The 19,661-nt window shown below is 37.7% G+C and overlaps 2 protein-coding genes across 2 annotated transcripts in view; both read right to left on the reverse strand.

Annotated features, from left to right (window-relative positions):
• The window catches only part of LOC115210224 (activin receptor type-1), a 58,080-nt gene extending 52,931 nt beyond the window's left edge, over nt 1–5,149 (reverse strand). The window contains exon 1 of the mRNA XM_036502028.1: nt 5,014–5,149. The gene's annotated coding sequence lies outside the window, so the exon portion shown is untranslated. The remainder of the gene's footprint in view (nt 1–5,013) is intronic.
• A 6,364-nt stretch (nt 5,150–11,513) lies between these two features.
• Nucleotides 11,514–19,661, reverse strand: part of LOC115210798 (intraflagellar transport protein 57 homolog) — a 28,141-nt gene continuing 19,993 nt past the window's right edge. Inside the window, exons 10-11 of the mRNA XM_029779536.2 lie at nt 17,950–18,016; nt 11,514–11,697 (exon numbers count right to left, since the gene is read on the reverse strand). Coding sequence (XP_029635396.1) covers nt 11,534–11,697; nt 17,950–18,016 — 231 coding nt within the window. The 3' untranslated portion in view covers nt 11,514–11,533. The remainder of the gene's footprint in view (nt 11,698–17,949; nt 18,017–19,661) is intronic.

The following is a 19,661-nucleotide window of genomic DNA, read 5'->3' on the forward strand; positions in this document are numbered from 1 at the left end:
AGGAGAAAGATGTGTGAGTGCATGTATGTATATCCATCTATACATACATACATAAAATTTTGCACAGTCAATTTTTGATGTGGCAGATGCTCGGGAGCAATAAACACTGAAAATGTGCAGAGAACAACTTCTGCCACATTCCAGGGAGAAAAACTAGAAGTAGTTGATAGATTCTGTTACCTAGGTGACCAAGTCAGTAGCGAGGGTGGGTGTACTGAAAGTGTTGCTGCTAGAATAAGAATAGTCTGGGCAAAGTCCAGAGAGCTTTTACCTCTGCAGGTGACAAAGGGCCTCTTGCTCAGAGTAAAAGGTAGACTGTATGATACGTGTACAAACAGCCATGCTACATGGCAGTGAAACATGGGCAAGCTTGCAAGGAATGAAGCCAGTATGCTCTGCAGGATGTGTAATGTCAGTGTGCATACTCGACAGAGTGTAAGTCCCTCCCAAAGCACAGGTCAGCCCAGGGTTATAGTGGAGTACATTTGTCCAAGGTGCCTTGCAGTGGGGTTGAACTTGAAACCACATAGTTGTGAAGCAAACTTAACTACACAGCCAAATCTGCTCATTAACTTTCCTGCATTACATAGGAATTTATAGCTTATACAATATTTTATTGTGTATCATTGTATCTTTCGTGGGGTGTCATTAGGGGTATTCCACAATCTTTGATTCAGACTGTGTTGCAGTTCAATCTGAAATATTGTAAAAAGGCTTGCTTCAAACAAAGTCTTCTTTTTGACGTATAAACAATTACACTGTGTTGTCTTTTAGCACATAATGTTGTTTCCTTTGCTTACACTAGACTTAGGGGTGTATGGTTTCACTTCTCAACCATTTTCGCTGATTTGTGTTCTTTTTGGATAAGAGTGAAATAAATGGAACAAATAGAAGAGTTTTGTTCCTTTTGTGAAACTGAGTACAGAGAAATTCTTAAAAATGTGTCAACAGAATAGTAGATTTTGAATATGAAGTGGGCATATCATATATAAGCAGATAATGAAGCTGTATGGGGATAAAACAAGTTTAAAAGTACTCAGAATTCCTCGAATCACACCTTTTAGGGTGATATGGGGAACATATCTTAAAAGTGGAATACATATTGGGTGTGGTCCTAGATGCACACCGCCTAAGACAAAATGGGGATCTTTTCGGTTTGAAAGGCAGTTTTTAACATAATTTCTAGGTAACTAAAAAATTTAAAACTTTGTATACTGGTAGAATGTGTTTATAAAACATCATTTTCTCTTGGCTTTCCTGAGAAAATTCTGTAATTTGTAACATATTTTGTCTTTAATTTCTTGTATTTCGGCAATTTCAACCAATCACTGGCGTTTATTGAGTTAAAAAGCATTCTGTATAAGAAACACATTGGGTTTATTTAGATTTGTGAAGAAAAAAAGATACCCTTCCCCCACCCCTAACCAACCCTAAATCTAAAATATACTGAAATGCAATAGATCGATTCTAGGGTCATAATTATGAGTGACAATTTCATATGACACCCATAATTATGACCCTAGAATCGATCTATTGCATTTCACTATATTTTAGATTTAGGGTTGGTTAGGGGTGGGGGAAGGGTATCTTTTTTCTTCACAAATCTAAATAAACCCAATGTGTTTCTTATACGAGGGACATATTCATACGGCACAGAATGCTTTTTAACTCAGTAGACGCCAGTGATTGGTTGAAATTGCCGAAATGCAAGAAATTAAAGACGAAATATGTTACAAACTACAGAATTTTCTCAGGAAAGGCAAGAGAAAATGATGTTTTATAAACACATTCTACCAGTATACGAAGTTTAAAATGTTTTAGTTACCTAGAAATTATGTTAAAAACTGCAGTTCAAACCGAAAAGATCCCAAAAGGGTAACAAGTGGAGTATCTTTGATCTTAAGTTAGAGTTGACGTGAGCTTAAACAAGAAAAAAAAAAGTTATAACATCCGACATACAAACAGTTCATACGGTGGAACGGACGACATGCCGCTAGCAAAAAGTTTGACTTTCCAAAGGATTCTGCCTGATGTGTTAAACTTTTCTTCATCACCGTTCAAATCATATTCCACTGTTTGAACTATTTGTATTACTTTATACCAATGTAGACTTCGGACTTTAGCTGTCTAGCGATATAGCGATTAAGTTACGCTTACACGAATATAACCGTAAACTTAGGATTTATATTACGGAGATGTACTCGCATAGCAAGTGATTTGATCTGAGATCGTGTGCTGGAACGAAAACAATTGCAGCGTGGAAGGTGTTTGTAAGCCATTTAAGAAACACACAAAAGCCGTTCGATTCACTTCAACATTTAAGTTTAATTTGTCAAAATATTTTCGTCGCTAAAATCCGTGCGGATATTTGTCAGTGAACAGGTCGCGGATTTTAGCGACGAAAATATTTTGACAAATTAAACTTAAATGTTGGAGTGAATCGAACGGCTTTTGAGTGTTTCTTAAATGGCTTACAAACACCTTCCACGCTGCAATTGTTTTGTTTGGATTTATAGGAATGTAGAAATACAAATGTATTGCCCCAGGCACGTTTTAACTGCCGGAAAATATTTCACACATTCAAGTAGATATTAGTTGTTTTGACAAAGCACGAACTCTTGAACGAAAATGGAAACTGTTCATATAGTAGAGTATGCACTTTACAAAGGAAAAGGCACTTTTGACTTACGCGAAATTAAACGACTGCAACCCGAAATCGGAAGCAGTTATGGAATTTGGCTTCCAGACAGCTTCTCCACAAACGTATTCTTCTTCAGTTCAGCTCCCATTTAAAATTATAGTTTGTCTTAATACAGTTGATGAGATTATGGATGATTATAAAGTTAATCTAGAATACAATTTGAAGCTAAAAACCTACTTTGATATTCATATCTGCGCACATTTAAGTATACTTACAAGAGGCCTATTTCTGCAAATAGAACAGAATGAAAACATAGACAGGTGTCTTTCTAAAGAGTCTAATGTTGATATTATGGCATGTACTAGGATAATGCATAAAATATTGCGGTTAATATATAGATCCGCGCCCGGGTGATATTTTCTTGACCACGATGTAAATTAATCGCTAGAAAGAAGCAGGAGGTCGAAATGTAAAATGAGGGCATAATTGAGAACAATCACTCCATGTCCAAACGAGATAGACTGCACGGAGCCTGTGTGAGCGCGCGCCTAGATGGGTGTGTTTACCTATAATTTTAGTTAGCAATTCCACTTAGTAATTTCCACAAATGTTGGTGAGTGATGTGAGCTAAGCAATTAAAAAAATTGACAGTTTGCGTGAGTTTCCTCTGGTGGCTGATATAAAACATATCTTTCCACTCTGCGAAAACTACTGAGTTCTATATCAGATGTTTGTACAATGCATAATATGTAGCGTATATTTTACAATTTTTTTTTTACATTATGATGTATAAAGAAGGGCCAAAATTAGCAAACGGGGTAAAATGAGTAATTTCTGATTCCTTGTCATTTTCTCTCTACCTGTTTGAAATCATTACATTGTAAGTATTGTGCCATCATTTCATACTGTTGCATCGCCTTTAGGAGTAAAAATAAGTCATCATTGCTGTTCTTGTAGAAGTTGAGAGAGTTTGGAACATTGTCAGGTGACAGGTACTTTTTTTTCCAAGAACTTATCTCTCAACTTTGATCCGATTGTGATTGCGGTTGTTAAAATATGTGGATAATGTTTGATGTTTACAATCAATATTCTTTTCTCTGTTGGATACGAAGTCAATTTTTCCCTACACTAACGTTTAATTTGATAATTTTCGAAAAAAAGTCTAAAATGGGGTAAAACGAGTAATAACTAATTTCAGTTAATTTCTTCTCTTCAACTGCATGGTGCGTAAAAATATACTGGGAAGAAAGCCACCCCCAGCAGATCAAGAAGAAGCCAAAGAGAATATTTATGTTGAGTTTTTTTACTTAGTTGTGGTTTGTTAATTTCTTATCGTGCCATTTTTCTGTGAAACTCTTTCAATTGATCTATATATTTAAAATTTTTGTTGCTTTTCTGATGTCCAAGGATGGATATTGATGTGTATGACTATTTTCAAATGTAATTCGGGAGAATCGAAAAGGCAAATTTATTTATCTTGTCTTAGTCATTTTACCTGAGCTGAAGTCATCTTTTATATGCTCAAAGAGAACGGAAATAATTTTCTGAAATGGTGTTTTGAATAAGTTACAGTGGTTGTTAATTCATTTTGAGAGGATCATTTACTTAGCTGACATAATTTTTATAAAGTAGTGAACATTTGTAAAAATTATTTTTTCCTCTAAGTCAAAAATGCAGTGAAAACTCCTCATTGTGCTCCCCACCGCATACTCTCCACAGACACACGCACGCAAAGGCGTGTGCGTGTGTAAAGCAAACATCAGAGATGTTTTGCCCGACACAAGAAACTGGAGAAGCAACGTTAAGATATTACAAATTTTTCACCTGATGGTAACTAAAACTACAGTAATGTTGAGAGCCTTTCTGTATTTTCATTAGGTATGTCTTCCCAGTGTACCAAATGTCTTGGCCCATAGCTCGTAAGGTCCGCTTCAGTAAGAGGAGAGAGACTGAATTAGCCTTCACCTACAGAGGGTTTCCATCTGTGATATCTTGTCAAACATTCTAGTACATATTATATATATATATATATATATATATATATATATATATAGGCATTAACCATATATATATAAAGAGACAAGGGGAGGGGGGAGTACGTTAACAAACATGTATATGACAGGGTAAAGAAAGACAAACTAATATAAATACTATTCACGTATTTATATCAGTCTATTGACTCGATCTCGTCACAATACGTGTACTTAAGCCAGGCGGATAAAAGCGAATTTTCGATCCAATAGGATTTCAACAAGGTAGGAATCTGATACAGTATAGCATTACAGTCCGGTCAACATCAAGTCTCCGACATTTACAAACAATACGAAGAAAATAAAGAGATATTGATGATTAATAAAGTACTATTTTCTTACCGTCAACTAGTTTTCGATTTCTTCTCTTATATGAATCCCACAATTAACTGAAGACTAAACATTAATGAGTGAAGAGTCAAGGAATGTTTCCGTAATCCTGATTAAGATCATTCTTTTTACTCTCTTTATTTCTTTTATGCGCTGAAGATTTTTACTCAGGAGAAGATAATTCTCAGATATTTATATTTTTGTTTACATTATCATTCTTCTGGCTGTGGTTGGTTCGCTTCATATCACATGTGGACGTGGTTTATACAAAACAACATATACACACAACGAGACAACTTCGGAAGTAGTACGTTGTTGTTCGAATTGTTAGAAATAGCAGCTAAATATCTCAACGCGGACTACTTTCTTAAAAAGGAAAACCGCGTTGAAGAATGAAGTCCTAGCAAAAAAAAGCTGAGTCAAGATTAGTGTGCCTATGATCATAGTCTGGTTGATAAGGGTTGATTTAAGAATTAACAATAAAATACGCACGTACTCATATAGTGCTTCTATCCATCCATCCATCCATACTTAAAGGCAATTCCGATAATGCATATGTGGTAACAAGCAAATGAACTTCTTTGGTTTGCTGCTGTTTCTGCTATAAGATGCAGCGGACTCATAGTTGTGTGCCTCGTCAGAGCCTCGAATCAGAAGTGCATAAATGTAATTCGGCGGACGTCTGGAATAGGTTACCCACATAAAGTGGAATTTCTCCGTTTTGACGGGAATTTTTCAGACATTTTTTTTCACAGTGCCCGTGAAAAATGGTCTCCTTTACCCATCCTCCACCCCACCCATCTCTCCAAACTGATTTTGGGCGATTTAGTGGTCATTGCACATGATGATTTGGTGGGGTACTACGCACTTAAAAACCATAGAAGAAACCTTTTTGGTAGGAACGAAAAAAGTAAATATTTTCTGACGAAAAGGTGTGATTAAAGGGAGATTTGGTTGTTGTTTCTAGCATTCCCATGATCACCTTCCCTGTTTCTTTCTCACTCTGACAAGTATTAATGTTTTTCAATATTTTCTCCCCATTTATAGCATTGCTTTTGAAAATTTATGATTTTTATCAACCCTAAACCTTACTGGTCATGAGATATGCTGGAAACAATAGCCAAATCTCCCTTAAATAACATACCTTTTTGTCTGAAAATATTTACTTTCTTGTTTTGCTGATAATGCTTCTCCTATAGTTTTTAAATGCATAGTGTCCAAAGAAATCATTCTATGTAGTTCCCACCAAATCAACCAAAATTGGTCAAGAGAGAGGAAGATGGGGGAGGGGTGGGGTAAAAAAAATTTCGAAAAGTTTTTTTACGTTAAAAAGATGCTTCAGATCATTTCCATGGGCACCATGAAAAAAATTATCTGAAAAATCCCTGTCAAAATTGATAAATTCCAACTTAAGTGAGCGACCTATTCCAGACATTTGCCTATAATTCTTTGGGCCTAATGCAGTTTTGCACCTCTCCTTGGAAAATGCCACCACCACTTCCCATCCCATTTAAAATTTTGAACATTTTTGAAATTTTTTTTCCCTATGTTGTAGATGACGGAGATTCCAGATATGCAAGAAACTACATTTTGAAACTTTCAAACTCAATAAGCATATAGATAGGTGTATAAAGAGATAGATAGACATGTGTAGGCTTGAAAGAAATGAAGCTAGCATGATCCGTTGGATGTGTAATGTCAGTGTGCACACACGACAGAGTGTAAGTGCCCTGAGAGAAATGCTGGACATAAGAAGCATTGGATGTGGCGTGCAAGAGAGACGTCTACGCTGGTATGGTCGTGTACAATGGATGGATGAGGAGAGATGTGTGAAGAAGTGCCACTCCCAAACAGTTGAAGGAATCCGGGGTAGAGGTAGACCCAGGAAGACATGGGATGTGGTGGTCAAGCATGACCTTCGAACGTTGGGTCTCACAGAGGCAATGATGAAAGACCGAGACCTCTGGAGATATGCTGTGACTGCGAAGACCCGACAAATAATGTGAGTTCATGGCTGTTTCCTGCACCAGCTTCACATAGAAGTCCCAGCCCATCCAAAGTACCTTAGATCGCAGGACGGCCTGCTGTGCTTACCTTGGATCGTAGGGCTGTGTTTGAGGAGACCTATTGAGTCAAGTACATCAACATCAAAAAATCAAATGGAAATTGTAGTTGTGATACCTGTTCTGGTGGTATGTAAAGAGCACCAACCAGTCGTGGCCGCTGCCAGCCTCCCCTGGCATGTAAAAGGGAAAAAAAATACACTCATGGAGTGGCTGGCGTTAGAAAGGGCATCCAGCTGTAGAAACACTACCAGATCAGATTGGAGCCTGGTGCAGCCTCCTGGCTTCCCAAACCCTGGTCGAACTGTCCAACCTATGCCAGCATGGAAAATGGACGTAATCTCCAACATCTAAAACGTAGGAATCTGAAAAAATTTTTCAAAAAAATGCATTTTTTATGGAGAGGTGCGAAACTGCATTAGCTCCAATTCTTTCTCCAAATAAACTGCATTTCATATTCAAGACTCTGATGAAGCTATAAGCACTCAACTATGAGTCGACTGCATCTTATCACAGAAACATTTATAAGCTAATGAAGTTCATAAGATAATCGTTTATTTCTTTGTCATCTTATATTCTTTTATATATATATATATATATATATATATGTGTGTGCATGTGTGTGTGTACATACACATAGACTGAAAATGGGTACTTTGAAGAAAATGGAGCTGGGGTGAAACTACACATACACACACATAACAAAAACAGAAGGAAATGATAAGTCCTCACACTCCTTTTATGGCCAATGGCATATTTGAATTAAATGATGCAGGGTCCAGCTGGGATTAAAAATTGGATCGAATCTATATATAACTAAATAACAGCAGGTATGAATTGATATATATATATATATCTTATCTTATATCGTATATATATATAAAAGAGAGTTTGTATGTGTATGCATTCCAAAACTGAGTTGCTGATTTTGACATATGGAGTACCAAAAAACTTTGTAGGCTTTTGGCTACCAACTAAGCTATATTTTCATTCGGATATTTGCATTACAAAAATTTAGCATTGTCAGTTTTCCTTTAGTCACCTATAGTAAATGACATTTTATATCACCACCACAATGACAATGACGTCACATTTTCTATTAGGCTTCAGGTGTGCATCAATGTATGTGTGCGTGCGTGTGTGTTTTAGTTTATGTATGTAACTTTCTCCCGCCCAACAGTCAAATGCGCCGATATTGAAAGTTCAGTTGCAGCCTGACTTTAAACGAACAACAGCATTCACTTTGAAGTACTACCAACATGAAGATTTGGCTGATTTAACACCACTCACAATATTTGCAAATATATCTGAAAAAATGTTATTCTGGTTATTATAACAAATTCAGAAACTTGACAAAGTAGAAAGCCTCAGTGGCTCTTTCAATATAATTACGCCGCCTTGGCTGGCTTCCGTGCCGGTGGCATGTTAAAAGCTCCAACTGATTGTGGCCGATGCCGGACCCCCCTGGCACCTGTGCAGGTGGCACGTAAAAAGCACCTACTACACTCGCGGAGTGGTTGGCGTTAGGAAGGGCATCCAGCTGTAGAAACTCTGCCAGATCAGACTGGAGCCTGGTGCAGCCCCTGGCTTCCCAGACCCCGGTCGAACCGTCCAACCTGTGCTAGCACGGAAAACGGACGTTAAACGATGATGGTGAAATGTTATTGCACTCTTTCTAACTAGTTTCAAGATAACTTTTTAACAGTCCTCCCAAGTTTCTTCATCACTGTGAGTATCAACATCGCACAACCTTTTTACTGCGTTAGTCAGTGTTTATTCTACAGCCTTTAACATTATACAGTTAAAAAATATGTAGTAATGTCAAATTAATTCATATCTTCCCACATACATCATTCAGCAAATATTTTAAATCAACATCACAACAAAAGCATCTTCCTTTCTATACACTTGGTTCAGTGTTCATTTCAAAATTGTAAAATAAATTATGTTCGTATGAAAAATTGAATTATGCCTTCTGAATTTTCTTGGACTTTCACTTTCTTCACCATGATATTCAATTGTAAATTTTATAACATTTAGTACATGTTCCAAATAAATGTTAACTTTCTGTTACATTGGTGATGCACAGTAATTTTTACTAAATTGGTGACTTTCCATTTTTTATAGCATAACTATGCCACAAAGAGAAATTGTATTTTGCACCTATATTGACTACATTTAGTAGCTTTTGCTAAATTGGTGACTTACCATTTTTTTATAGCATAATTATGCTACAGAAAGTATGTTTTGCACCTATATTGACTACATTTCATTTTGCTTAAACATTGTATGTGTACATTTTGCTGTTTTCATTATTATCAGTTCTATGAGTGTGTTTCTGCATTCCTTACGTCTATAGTAAACTACAGTAAAGGACATTTTACATTGTTTTAAGTAGCCCACATCTAATGAAGTAGCCAACCTTATGGTTGGTGATCGCCATGAAAATCATATTCTCATTTGTGTTCAAGATAACAACCATAAACATGTTTCACAGACTCATCCCTCTTATCATGCTCTCTGATATTAGCTTATTCTGTGGAATGGACAAGATGGGTATTATTTCAATATTCCACAGATTGAACCTGCAACAGGATAGCCAATTACAAACAAAAAGGTGTCGTCAAATGACTTCTATTCTTACCAACTAATGTTAAGACCAGAACAATCAAATCAATTACACATGTCAAATAAACTTTATTTTTGTTTACACATTTTCTACGTTATCTCAACAACCAGCTATAGTCATTTCAAATACACTTCTCCACAATGACCAGGTTTCATTAGAAAATGAAAAATAGTTTCACACTTTCAATTTGAATCAAAATTACAAAGTGTTGCATTACGAGAGTGACGATGTGTGAATAATCAAAACCTTGTAAGTGGATTTGGTACATGGGAACTGGAAGAAGCTTGTGTGTGTATATATATGTATTTGTGTATGTGTCTGTGTTTGTCCCCCACTACTGCCTGACAACCGGTGTTGGTGCATTTATGTCCCTATTTGGTAAAAGAAACCGCAAGAATAAGTATCAGGTATTTAAGAAAAATAAGTACTGGGATTGATTTCCTCAACTAAAATTCTTCAAGGCAGTGCCCTAGCATGGTTGCAGTCTAATGACTGAAACAAGTAAAAAGTAAAAGATAATATCATTGGGTTATTACCACCCTATGTTGTATGTGTACTTATTAAAGCAATAAAGAGTCATCAGAATGAAAGGCTGTCCATGGATCATTGTGAAAAAAAAAAAAAAAAAAGCTCTGATGTTGAATAACAGTTCTTAATTCAAACCGTTCACACCTATTATATGTTAAAGTTAACTTGGACATAAAAAAAAATAATCATGCGATGTTGTAGAGATCAGTTGTCCAGCTGAACATGTCATTCGATATCAATTTGAAAGAGAACACTTCAGAAAATGTCAATTGGTCACAGATTCTCAACCTGTCAAGTTGACAGTGTGTGAATATGTACAGAGAAATATGCTCCTGCAGACATAGTTATGCCAAGGTCAACAATGAGCGCAAAGTTCTAATTATTTCCGTTTGAGTCAAGTTTGAACATTTTGTTGGGAACCGTTTTACTGAAATGAAGGGCATGAAGTTTGTGGTGATGAGTGACATGTTGTGGTCGTTTGTCTGCTTGTATATGGCGCCTAGGTCTTGGAGTGCACAAAAATTGTCTGTTTTGACTTCTAGCATGACTTTAATGTCATCTGAATAATTGCTGATTATGGCCTGTTGTATATTTTTGCCTATGCTTCGCAACATTATGAGGAACAAAACGAGACCCCAGAAAGCTCCTCCACTTACTACCATATTTGTAGATAGGGACCCTCATCAATTATCAACATTTGATTTGTCTTTCAGGAAATCACACAAACATATATCTAACCTTGCTGTTCAGCCAATATTTCAAAGTCAACTGTGTCAAAACAAAGTACACACAGTTAATCCTTGATCCAAATAATAGACACAGCAGAATTTGGTTGTATTGTTGAAGAAGCTGTATCATTGTTTCTTCCAGAGACCAAGAGATGTTGAGTGTTCTTCAAAATATTCTATTGATCTATACAGTTTATTACTCTTCCACTTGTGTGAAATAAGGGCAAAACTTCAGTTTTAATTTTCACAATCAAACTACTATTTCACCGTGGAGGATGCTGTAAGAGCAATCATACTACCATGTTGACTGAAAGAAATTATTCAATTGGCCGATTTAAAAAGTTCACAGAAATCAAAACAGCATGGTTTTAGAGATCAAGATATAGGAGAGAATAATTTGGCAAAACATAGTGATTTATATATTTATTTCATAATATATATTTATATACAAAGAGTGTATTCTTTTTCTATTATTATCAACACACAGACACTCACACATTTATACATAATGTACATGCATGCTTACATGAATTATAATTGAAAATTATTTAATGAAAAAGTAGGTATGAAAAATTATGCACAATTTAATATTCCTGCATTTCTATAGTGTGTGCTTGTTTATTTTGAATATTCTTGTCTTTCAGTTTGGCTTGTAAAAGAATGTGTTCTACAACTCCACTGCGAACATCCATCTGGGAACATTCCTTCTTCAGCTGTTGTAGTGTCTGCTTAATTTTAACAAGTGGTGCTTTAAAACAAAAAGAAAGATTGAGAATGAGAGAAACTAAATTAAAAGAGAAAGCTAAAAGAAAAAGAAAAGATGGAAAACTAAAAATCAAAGAGAGAATTCGTTCTGTTGCCTCACCAAATTGCTGCTGATTGAAGTAGAGCTCTGATTAAAGGCATACCTGCTTTTTTCAGGTTTAGTGTATCCTAGAATACATCATCCAATGTGTCCTTCTTTTCAAGGAAACAGAGTGTAGCATGAAGAAGACTTATCAGCTATTTTTTGCAAGTAAAATGATCACATAGAAGTTATCTATGCTGGCATGGGTTGGATGGTTTGACCAGGGCTGGCAAGCTGGAAGACTGCACCCGATCCCTGTCTGATTTAGCATGGTTTCTATGGCTGAATGTCCTTCCTAACACCAACCACTCCGAAAGTGTAATGGGTACCATTTGCATGACACTGGTATCTGCCATGACTGCAATTTTACTTGGCTTGATAGGTCTTCTTCTCAAGCATGACATAATGCCAAAGGTCTCGGGCATTACCTCTGTGAGGCCCAACACTTGAAAGGAGCTTTTTACATGCCACCAGCATCGACCACTTTGCCTCCATGAGACCCAATGCTCGAAAGGTGCTTTTTATGTGCCCCCAGCATGAGTGCCAGTTATATGACACCAGCATCAGCCACGACTATTTCACTTGGCTTGACAGGTCTTCTCAAGCACAGCATATTACTAAAGGTCCTGGTCACTAGTCATTGAGGGAGAGGCCCTTTGTTGCCAGCAAAAGTAGGAACTTTACCTAGCCTCTCTGAACTTTGCCCAGCCTGTTCTTATTCTCATAGCTATGCACTCAAAGCATCCACCTTCGCTACTAACTTGGCCATCTACCTGAAGGGATTTATGATTTGTCTGCCTTCCAACTTACTAAGACTTTGGTTTTTGCTAGGTTAACTCTAAAGCCCTTTGATTCTAGACCTTGCTTCCATTCCTGGAACTTCTTCTCTAGTTCTGGTAGTGATTCAGCTATAAGAACAAGGTCATCAGCATAGAGGAGCTCCCAGAGGCAGCCTTCTTAAATTCCTCTCAAGTTGCCTGGAGGACTATGATGAACAAGAGGGGGATGAGGACTGATCTTTGATGAACCCCAACTAGTATCCTGAATTCTTCGCTGTACTCAATACCAACCCTCACTTTACTGGTAGCATCCCTGTACATGGCTTGTACAACTCTCGCCAACTATTCATCTATTCCTAGTTTCCACATTGACCACCAGATAAGGTTATGTATTTCTCCTGCAGTTGCCTTACCAGAAATATAGCATCAGTGGTGCTGCTCCCTAGCACAAAAACCAAACAGCATCTCATCTAAACTAACTCTCTCTCAAATTAGTTGGGCTATGACCCTCTCTCTAACTTTCATCACCTGATCCAACAATTTGATACCTCTGTAATTATTTCTATCTAAGTCATCACCTTTACCTTTGTAGCAGTTGATTATGGTGCTATTACACCAGTCATTGGGTATGACTCCTTTGTGAACCACCTGATTTACAATACGGGTGACTAAACCATAACCCACACAACCAGATGTTTTAAGCATCCCAGCAGTGATTCTTTGATCTCTGATCAAACACCACTGGAGCTATATAGTCATTTTAGACATATTATAGTCATGCTATTTAGCACCCTGTAGCTTAAGGCCACGGGCATAATTAGCCCTCCACAGGAACTAACCTAAAAGTTCACACATAGTGCAGCTTTTAAGCTAGTATATATATAGTACTCAGCCCCCTCCTATTTATCATAGTCCTCCAGGCAATAACGGAGGAATTCAAGACAGGATGCCCTTGGGAGCTCCTCTATGCTGATGACCTTGCTCTAATTGCTGAGTCGCTATCAGAACTGGAGGAGAAGTTTCAGGTGTGGAAACAAGGATTAGAATCGAAGGGCCTCAGAGTCAATCTAGCTAAAACCAAAGTCGTAATCAGTAGGAAGGTAGACAAATCACAAACACCTTCAGGTAGCTGGCCCTGCTCGATCTGTAGAAAAGGTGTAGGTAGAAACTCTATAAGATGCACCAAGTGTAAGCTATGGACACATAAGAGATGCAGCAATGTGAAAGGAAGGCTAACTAGGAAGATGGTTTTTGTATGTGGCAGATGCTCAGGAACAATAAACACTGAAAATGCTCTGAGACCAACTTCCGTCACTTTCCAGGGAGAAAAACTAGAAATAGTTGATAGTTTCCGTTACCTAGGTGACCAAGTCAGCAGCGGGGGCGGGTGTGCTGAAAGTGTAACTGCTAGAGTAAGAATAGCTTGGGCAAAGTTCAGAGAGCTCTTACCTCTGCTGGTGACAAAAGGCCTCTCGCACAGAGTGAAAGGCAGACTGTATGATGCGTGTGTACGAACAGCCATGCTACATGGCAGTGAAACATGGGCCGTGACTGCTGAGGATATGCGTAAGCTCGCTAGTACGCTCCGATGGATGTGTAATGCCGGTACTCACACTCGGCAGAGTGTAAGTACCTTGAGAGAAAAGCTGGACCTAAGAAGCATCAGTTGTGGTGTGCAAGAGAGACGTTTGCGCTGGTATGGTCATGTGGCGAGAATGGATGAAGATAGTTGTGTGAAAAAGTGCCACACCCTAGCGGTTGAGGGAACCTGTGGAAGAGGCAGACCCAGGAAAACCTGGGACGAGGTGGTGAAGCACGACCTTCGAACTTTAGGTCTCACTGAGGAAATGACTAGAGACCGAGACCTCTGGAAGTGTGCTCTGCGCGAGAAGACCCGGCAGGACAAGTGAGTCCACAACCCGTGGCCTTCTACATGGGATGGAGCCAGCCTATGTATGCATACCTTCCCTTCTTGGGACACAAAACTCTACTTGTGAAGACGTGTTGAGGCAAGTGAGGATCAGAATCGAAATCGATCAATGGAAATTGCGGATGTGCTACCAGTGCCGGTGGCATGTCGAAACTCTGCTTGTGAAGACCCATTGAGGCAAGTGAGGATCAGAATCGAAATCGATCAATGGAAATCGATCAATGGAAATTGCAGATGTGTTACCAGTGCCGGTGGCATGTAAGAGAACTTTCCGTTTCGCGACCGTTGCCAGCACCGCCCCGTTTCGTGTCCGTTGCCAGCCTCGCCTGGCCCTCGTGCCGGTGGCACATAAAAAGCACCATCCGTTCGTGGCCGTTTGCCAGCTCTGTCTGGCACCAGTGCGGGTGGCACGTAAAAAGCACCCACTACACTCACGGAGTGGTTGGCGTTAGGAAGGGCATCCAGCCGTAGAAACACTGCCAGATTTGACTGGGCCTGATGAAGCCTTCTGGCTTCACAGACCCCAGTAGAACCGTCCAACCCATGCTAGCATGGAAAACGGACGCTAAATGATGATGATGATGATGATGATATATATAGATATATATATATATATATATATATACATACATATATAGTTTGATCAAATTTTATGCACATCAGCAAATGTACCATTTGCTGTTCTAATAAGTACAAATCATTCTTATCAGGTTGTGAAGGGCAGATTTGGTGCTCATATTTGGTGAGGCAAACGAATGCAGAAATGCATGTTCAGCAATCTAGTGATGACATTTACACCTGATGTGTTTTCACACATGTTGTCAAGGAGGAGAATTTTGTCCTAAGATAATTTCTGCAGTGAAAGGTCTTCTCACATCCAACTGTACTTAAATGAGTAAAATATGACTTCACACAAATTTATTTTATTAAATGCTGCTTCATGCAACTTTATATATATATATATATATATATATACACAGAGACAGATATATACATATAGATTAAGTAAAGGTTCATGGCTCAGTGGTTAGAACATCAGGCTCAGTCATGAGGTAGTGAGTTTGATTCTCAGATCAGGCTGTATGTGTTGTGTTCTTGAACAAGTCACTTTATTTCACGTTGTCCCAGTTCATTCAGCTGCAGAAATGAGTTGTGGCATCACTGGTGCCAAGCTGTACAAGCCTTTGCCTTTCTCTTGGATAACATTGGTGTCATGGAGAGGGAAGGCTACTATGCATGGGTGGCTACCGGTCTTCCATAAATAACCTTGCCCAGACTTTTGCCTCTGAGGGGAACTTTCTAAGTGCAATCCCATGGTCATTCATGACCAAAGGGGTTCTTTACCCTATATAGGTTGAGTCAGTTTCTTGCTATTTTGGTTTCACACATATGTGCACAGGGTCTTCAGGTAAGTTACAATTGAAGAAATGTTTTTCTTCTAACTAAATTCCATCCTGCTCTTTCATTCTAACAGATACTTGAAGTTATTCTATAACCCATTACATTATTGGAGGCTCAGTGAAGACTCAATCATTATATTTTGTGAAAAGAGTAAATCTACCTTGTGGCGAACATCCTTTCTGTAAACCATGGGTGAACAAAAATGCATGAAGTTCAAGTGAAGAGTAACAGTTTCAGGTGGTTATCAAAACAATGTTGTAGACTCAACTTGATAAGATTTCACCCATCCTAGTCTGACTAACATGTAGGGAAACATGTCAAAACAATGATACAACTGTGTATATTACATGTATTTATGCTGTTCCTGAGTTATTTATGAGGTGGTATCAAAAAGCTTCTGGACTAGTTCTGTAGCATGCCAACAGATGGCAGCACATGGTTGTGTACACAGTGACAGCTAGCAATGACCTTCATGAGGCAGTGTGTTGAGTGACATAGTTGTGTTTACTTTGCCAGTTGTGAAATTTGTGCTTTTGTGATCAGGTGTATGCTGTAGTCTGCGATTTTTGTCATGGACAGGAATTTGCAACAAAGAGCCAATGTGAAATTTTGTGTTGAACTTGGAAATTCTGCAACAGAGACATTGAGCATGCTTCAACAAGCTTATGGCGATGAGGCAATGGGTCATACACAATGTTTCAAGTGGCACTGGCACACTACAGAGCCACAGCTCAATCAAGAGCATGCTCGTTGTTTTTTCAACATCCATGGTATTGTGCATAGAAAATTTGTACCCCAGAGCCAGACTGTCAATCAAGAGTTCTACTATGATGTCTCGAATTGTTTGAGGGAGGACATTTGGTAAAAGCAACCAGATTTGTGGAGCATGAAGAATTGGATTTTTCATGGCAACAATGCACCCTGTCACTGAGCTCTCCTCGCTTATGAGTTTCTCACCAAAAACATGGTATTGCTTCTGCACCCACCCTATTTGCCAGATTTAGCACCTGCAGACTTCCAGCTCTTCCCCAAGATGAAAATGCAGCTCAAAGGTTACTGTTTTAACACCATTGTCAAGATCCAGCAAATTGCTGAAGGCCCTTGACTCACAGAAAACAACTTCCGGGCCAGATTCCAAAAGTGGCAGGAATGCTGGGACCGGTGTATTGCAGTGCAAGGTGACTATTTCGAAGGAGACGATGTTAAAACTTAGGTAAATAAGTTATTATTTATTAAGCATAACTAGTCTGAAAACTTTTTGATACCACCTCATATTCTTCAAATGCTTCTACTTTTCTTTGCAAGCTAATGTACAGACTTGTACATTATACTTAGTGATTTTTCCATCACTACATTGTGTATGATTAGAGCTATGTTTTGCAAATTTATCATAAGACTAAGACATGCCCAGATTTATCTTCCATATTTGTAAAAGGAAGTATATATGGATTTAAAGACTCTCATCAAAAGTAGTACTTTTTAATTTTTAATTTATATTTCAAACAAACACCACTTTACAGTTTTACTTCAAATTTAAAAAAAACTATCATTCGATATGTTATATAATATTCATATTTTATATCTCTGAAGAGCAGAAGCGTTGTCTGTAAGTGCTTATCAATATAAGATTTCATTATAGGGACAACTCTTCTGTGAAACGATTGTAAGATACTTTAAATTATTAATTCAAAACTTTTAAACTATCATATATATCTACATATTATATTTATACTTATACATATTTACATATATTTTTATATATATTTATATTTATTTACTTATATATTTTTAATACAACTATTTTCACACGGGTATATCTTTCTGGGGAGTTTTGATATTAATTTCCTTATATTATTATTAATAATAATATATTATTAAAAAATATATATGTATATTTGTAAAAGTAAATAAAATAGTATTAAACATGAACTAATGTTGCTTTTTTCTTCATCACATAATTATTTCTAATTAACATTTCAATGCACCCAACTTTAGACAAGCTAATATTAACTTAACTATAATCCTTTTTCTGATTTTACTAACCTCCATCAGTCATAGTATTTCCTCTTTCTTCCATTTCAGATTTCACTTTGTCAAGTTCTTCTGTAATCTAAATAAATAAATGATACTGAGTTCATTACTTGGACATTATACTTTAAGTATTGAGCATCTCAAATATTCACTACTGACCACATGTCTATAACATTGATTTATCTTGATAACACAGAAGATAGCTAATCTTTATAGAAGAGAACAATGAGCATGGCTTTACCTCACTCCACTCCAGAAAAGCAAAACACAAAATAAACTTTTGTTATTAGCAACAGAAACACTATTAGCTCAAAACAGCATTCAGTATATCATACTTAATGCAGATATATAGTAGAAAACCTGGGAACTGTGGTATTCATCTCAAGAAGATGTCTCATCTAGACGTATAAGTGTTAAAAATTACAGAAATATATCAGTAGTAGATGAAAAGTGTCTAGTAATTCCATCACTGCTACCTCAGTGATAATAATAATCATCATTTAATGTCCATTTTCCATGCTGGTATGGGTTGAATGGTTTGACAGGAACAGGCAAGTCAGAAGACTATATCAAGCTTGGTTGTCGGTTTTGACATGATTCTTATGGCTGGATGCCCTTTCTAATGCCAACCAATTTACAGAATGTACTGGGGGCTTTTTATGTGGCACCAGCAGCAGTGAAGTCACCAGGTAACTTGCAAGACAAGACACCTTCAAGTGAGGTGGGAGTAGTATTGAAGGACAGAAAGTTGTCTTGCATTAGAAGAGAGACATGGCTTCCTCAGATGGTGAAGAGAATGAGGAGAGAAAGATGGTGAAGATGTGATAGAGAGCGGGCAGGGGCTGAACACCCAAGTTATAGAGTGAATAGAGATCGTGAGGGTGGGTAGGTGAGTTCACAAGATTTAGAAAGGAGATGGTAACTAGAGGTGGAGAGTAAAGCATTTAACAGGGGTATATTGTGTACAGGTAGGTAGTTGGACATGTAAGGGAGAATGGAGGGGAGGAGGGAAATGGTGGTAGTGGTGGGCATGTGCGGGTTGTGGGAGGGGAAAGGTATCATAACAAGGATTTTACTTTTCTGAGTGAGTCTTCTCAAGCACAGCATATTGGCAGCTGTCTAGGTCCTTTGTCATCTCCTTTGTGAGGCTCAACATTTGAAGATCATTTCTCATCAATAACCTTTCTACTGTAGGCACAAAGCTTGAAATTTTGGAGGAGTGGGTAAACTAATCACATTGACCCCAGTATTTAACTGGTTCTTAATTTATTGACCCTGAAAGGATGAAAGGTGAAGTCAACCTTGGCGGAATTTGAACTCAGAACATAGAGACAGGTGAAATACTATTAAGTATTTTGCCTGGTATGCTAACAATTTTGCCAGCTCACCACCTTAATTTCTCATCAATAATAATAATAATAACAATAATGGTTTCAAATTTTGGCACATAGCCAGCAATTCCAGAGGAGTGGAGAAATCAATTACATCAACACCAGTGCTCAACTGGTACTTATTTTATTGACCTTTAAAGGATGAAAGGCAAAGTTGACCTCAGCAGAATTTGAACTCAGAATGAATAGATGGATAGAATGCCACTAAGCATTTTCCCCAGTGTGTTAATGATTCTGTCAGCTTGCCACCTTAATAATGATCATAAGAGCTCTCAGAGAGTACAAACCTCCACCAAGGCAACACCAATGTCCTCTCAATGATTAGCTAGAGAT

Source organism: Octopus sinensis, linkage group LG4 (genome assembly GCF_006345805.1).
Source record: "Octopus sinensis linkage group LG4, ASM634580v1, whole genome shotgun sequence".
In the NCBI taxonomy this organism is placed as follows: domain Eukaryota; kingdom Metazoa; phylum Mollusca; class Cephalopoda; order Octopoda; family Octopodidae; genus Octopus; species Octopus sinensis.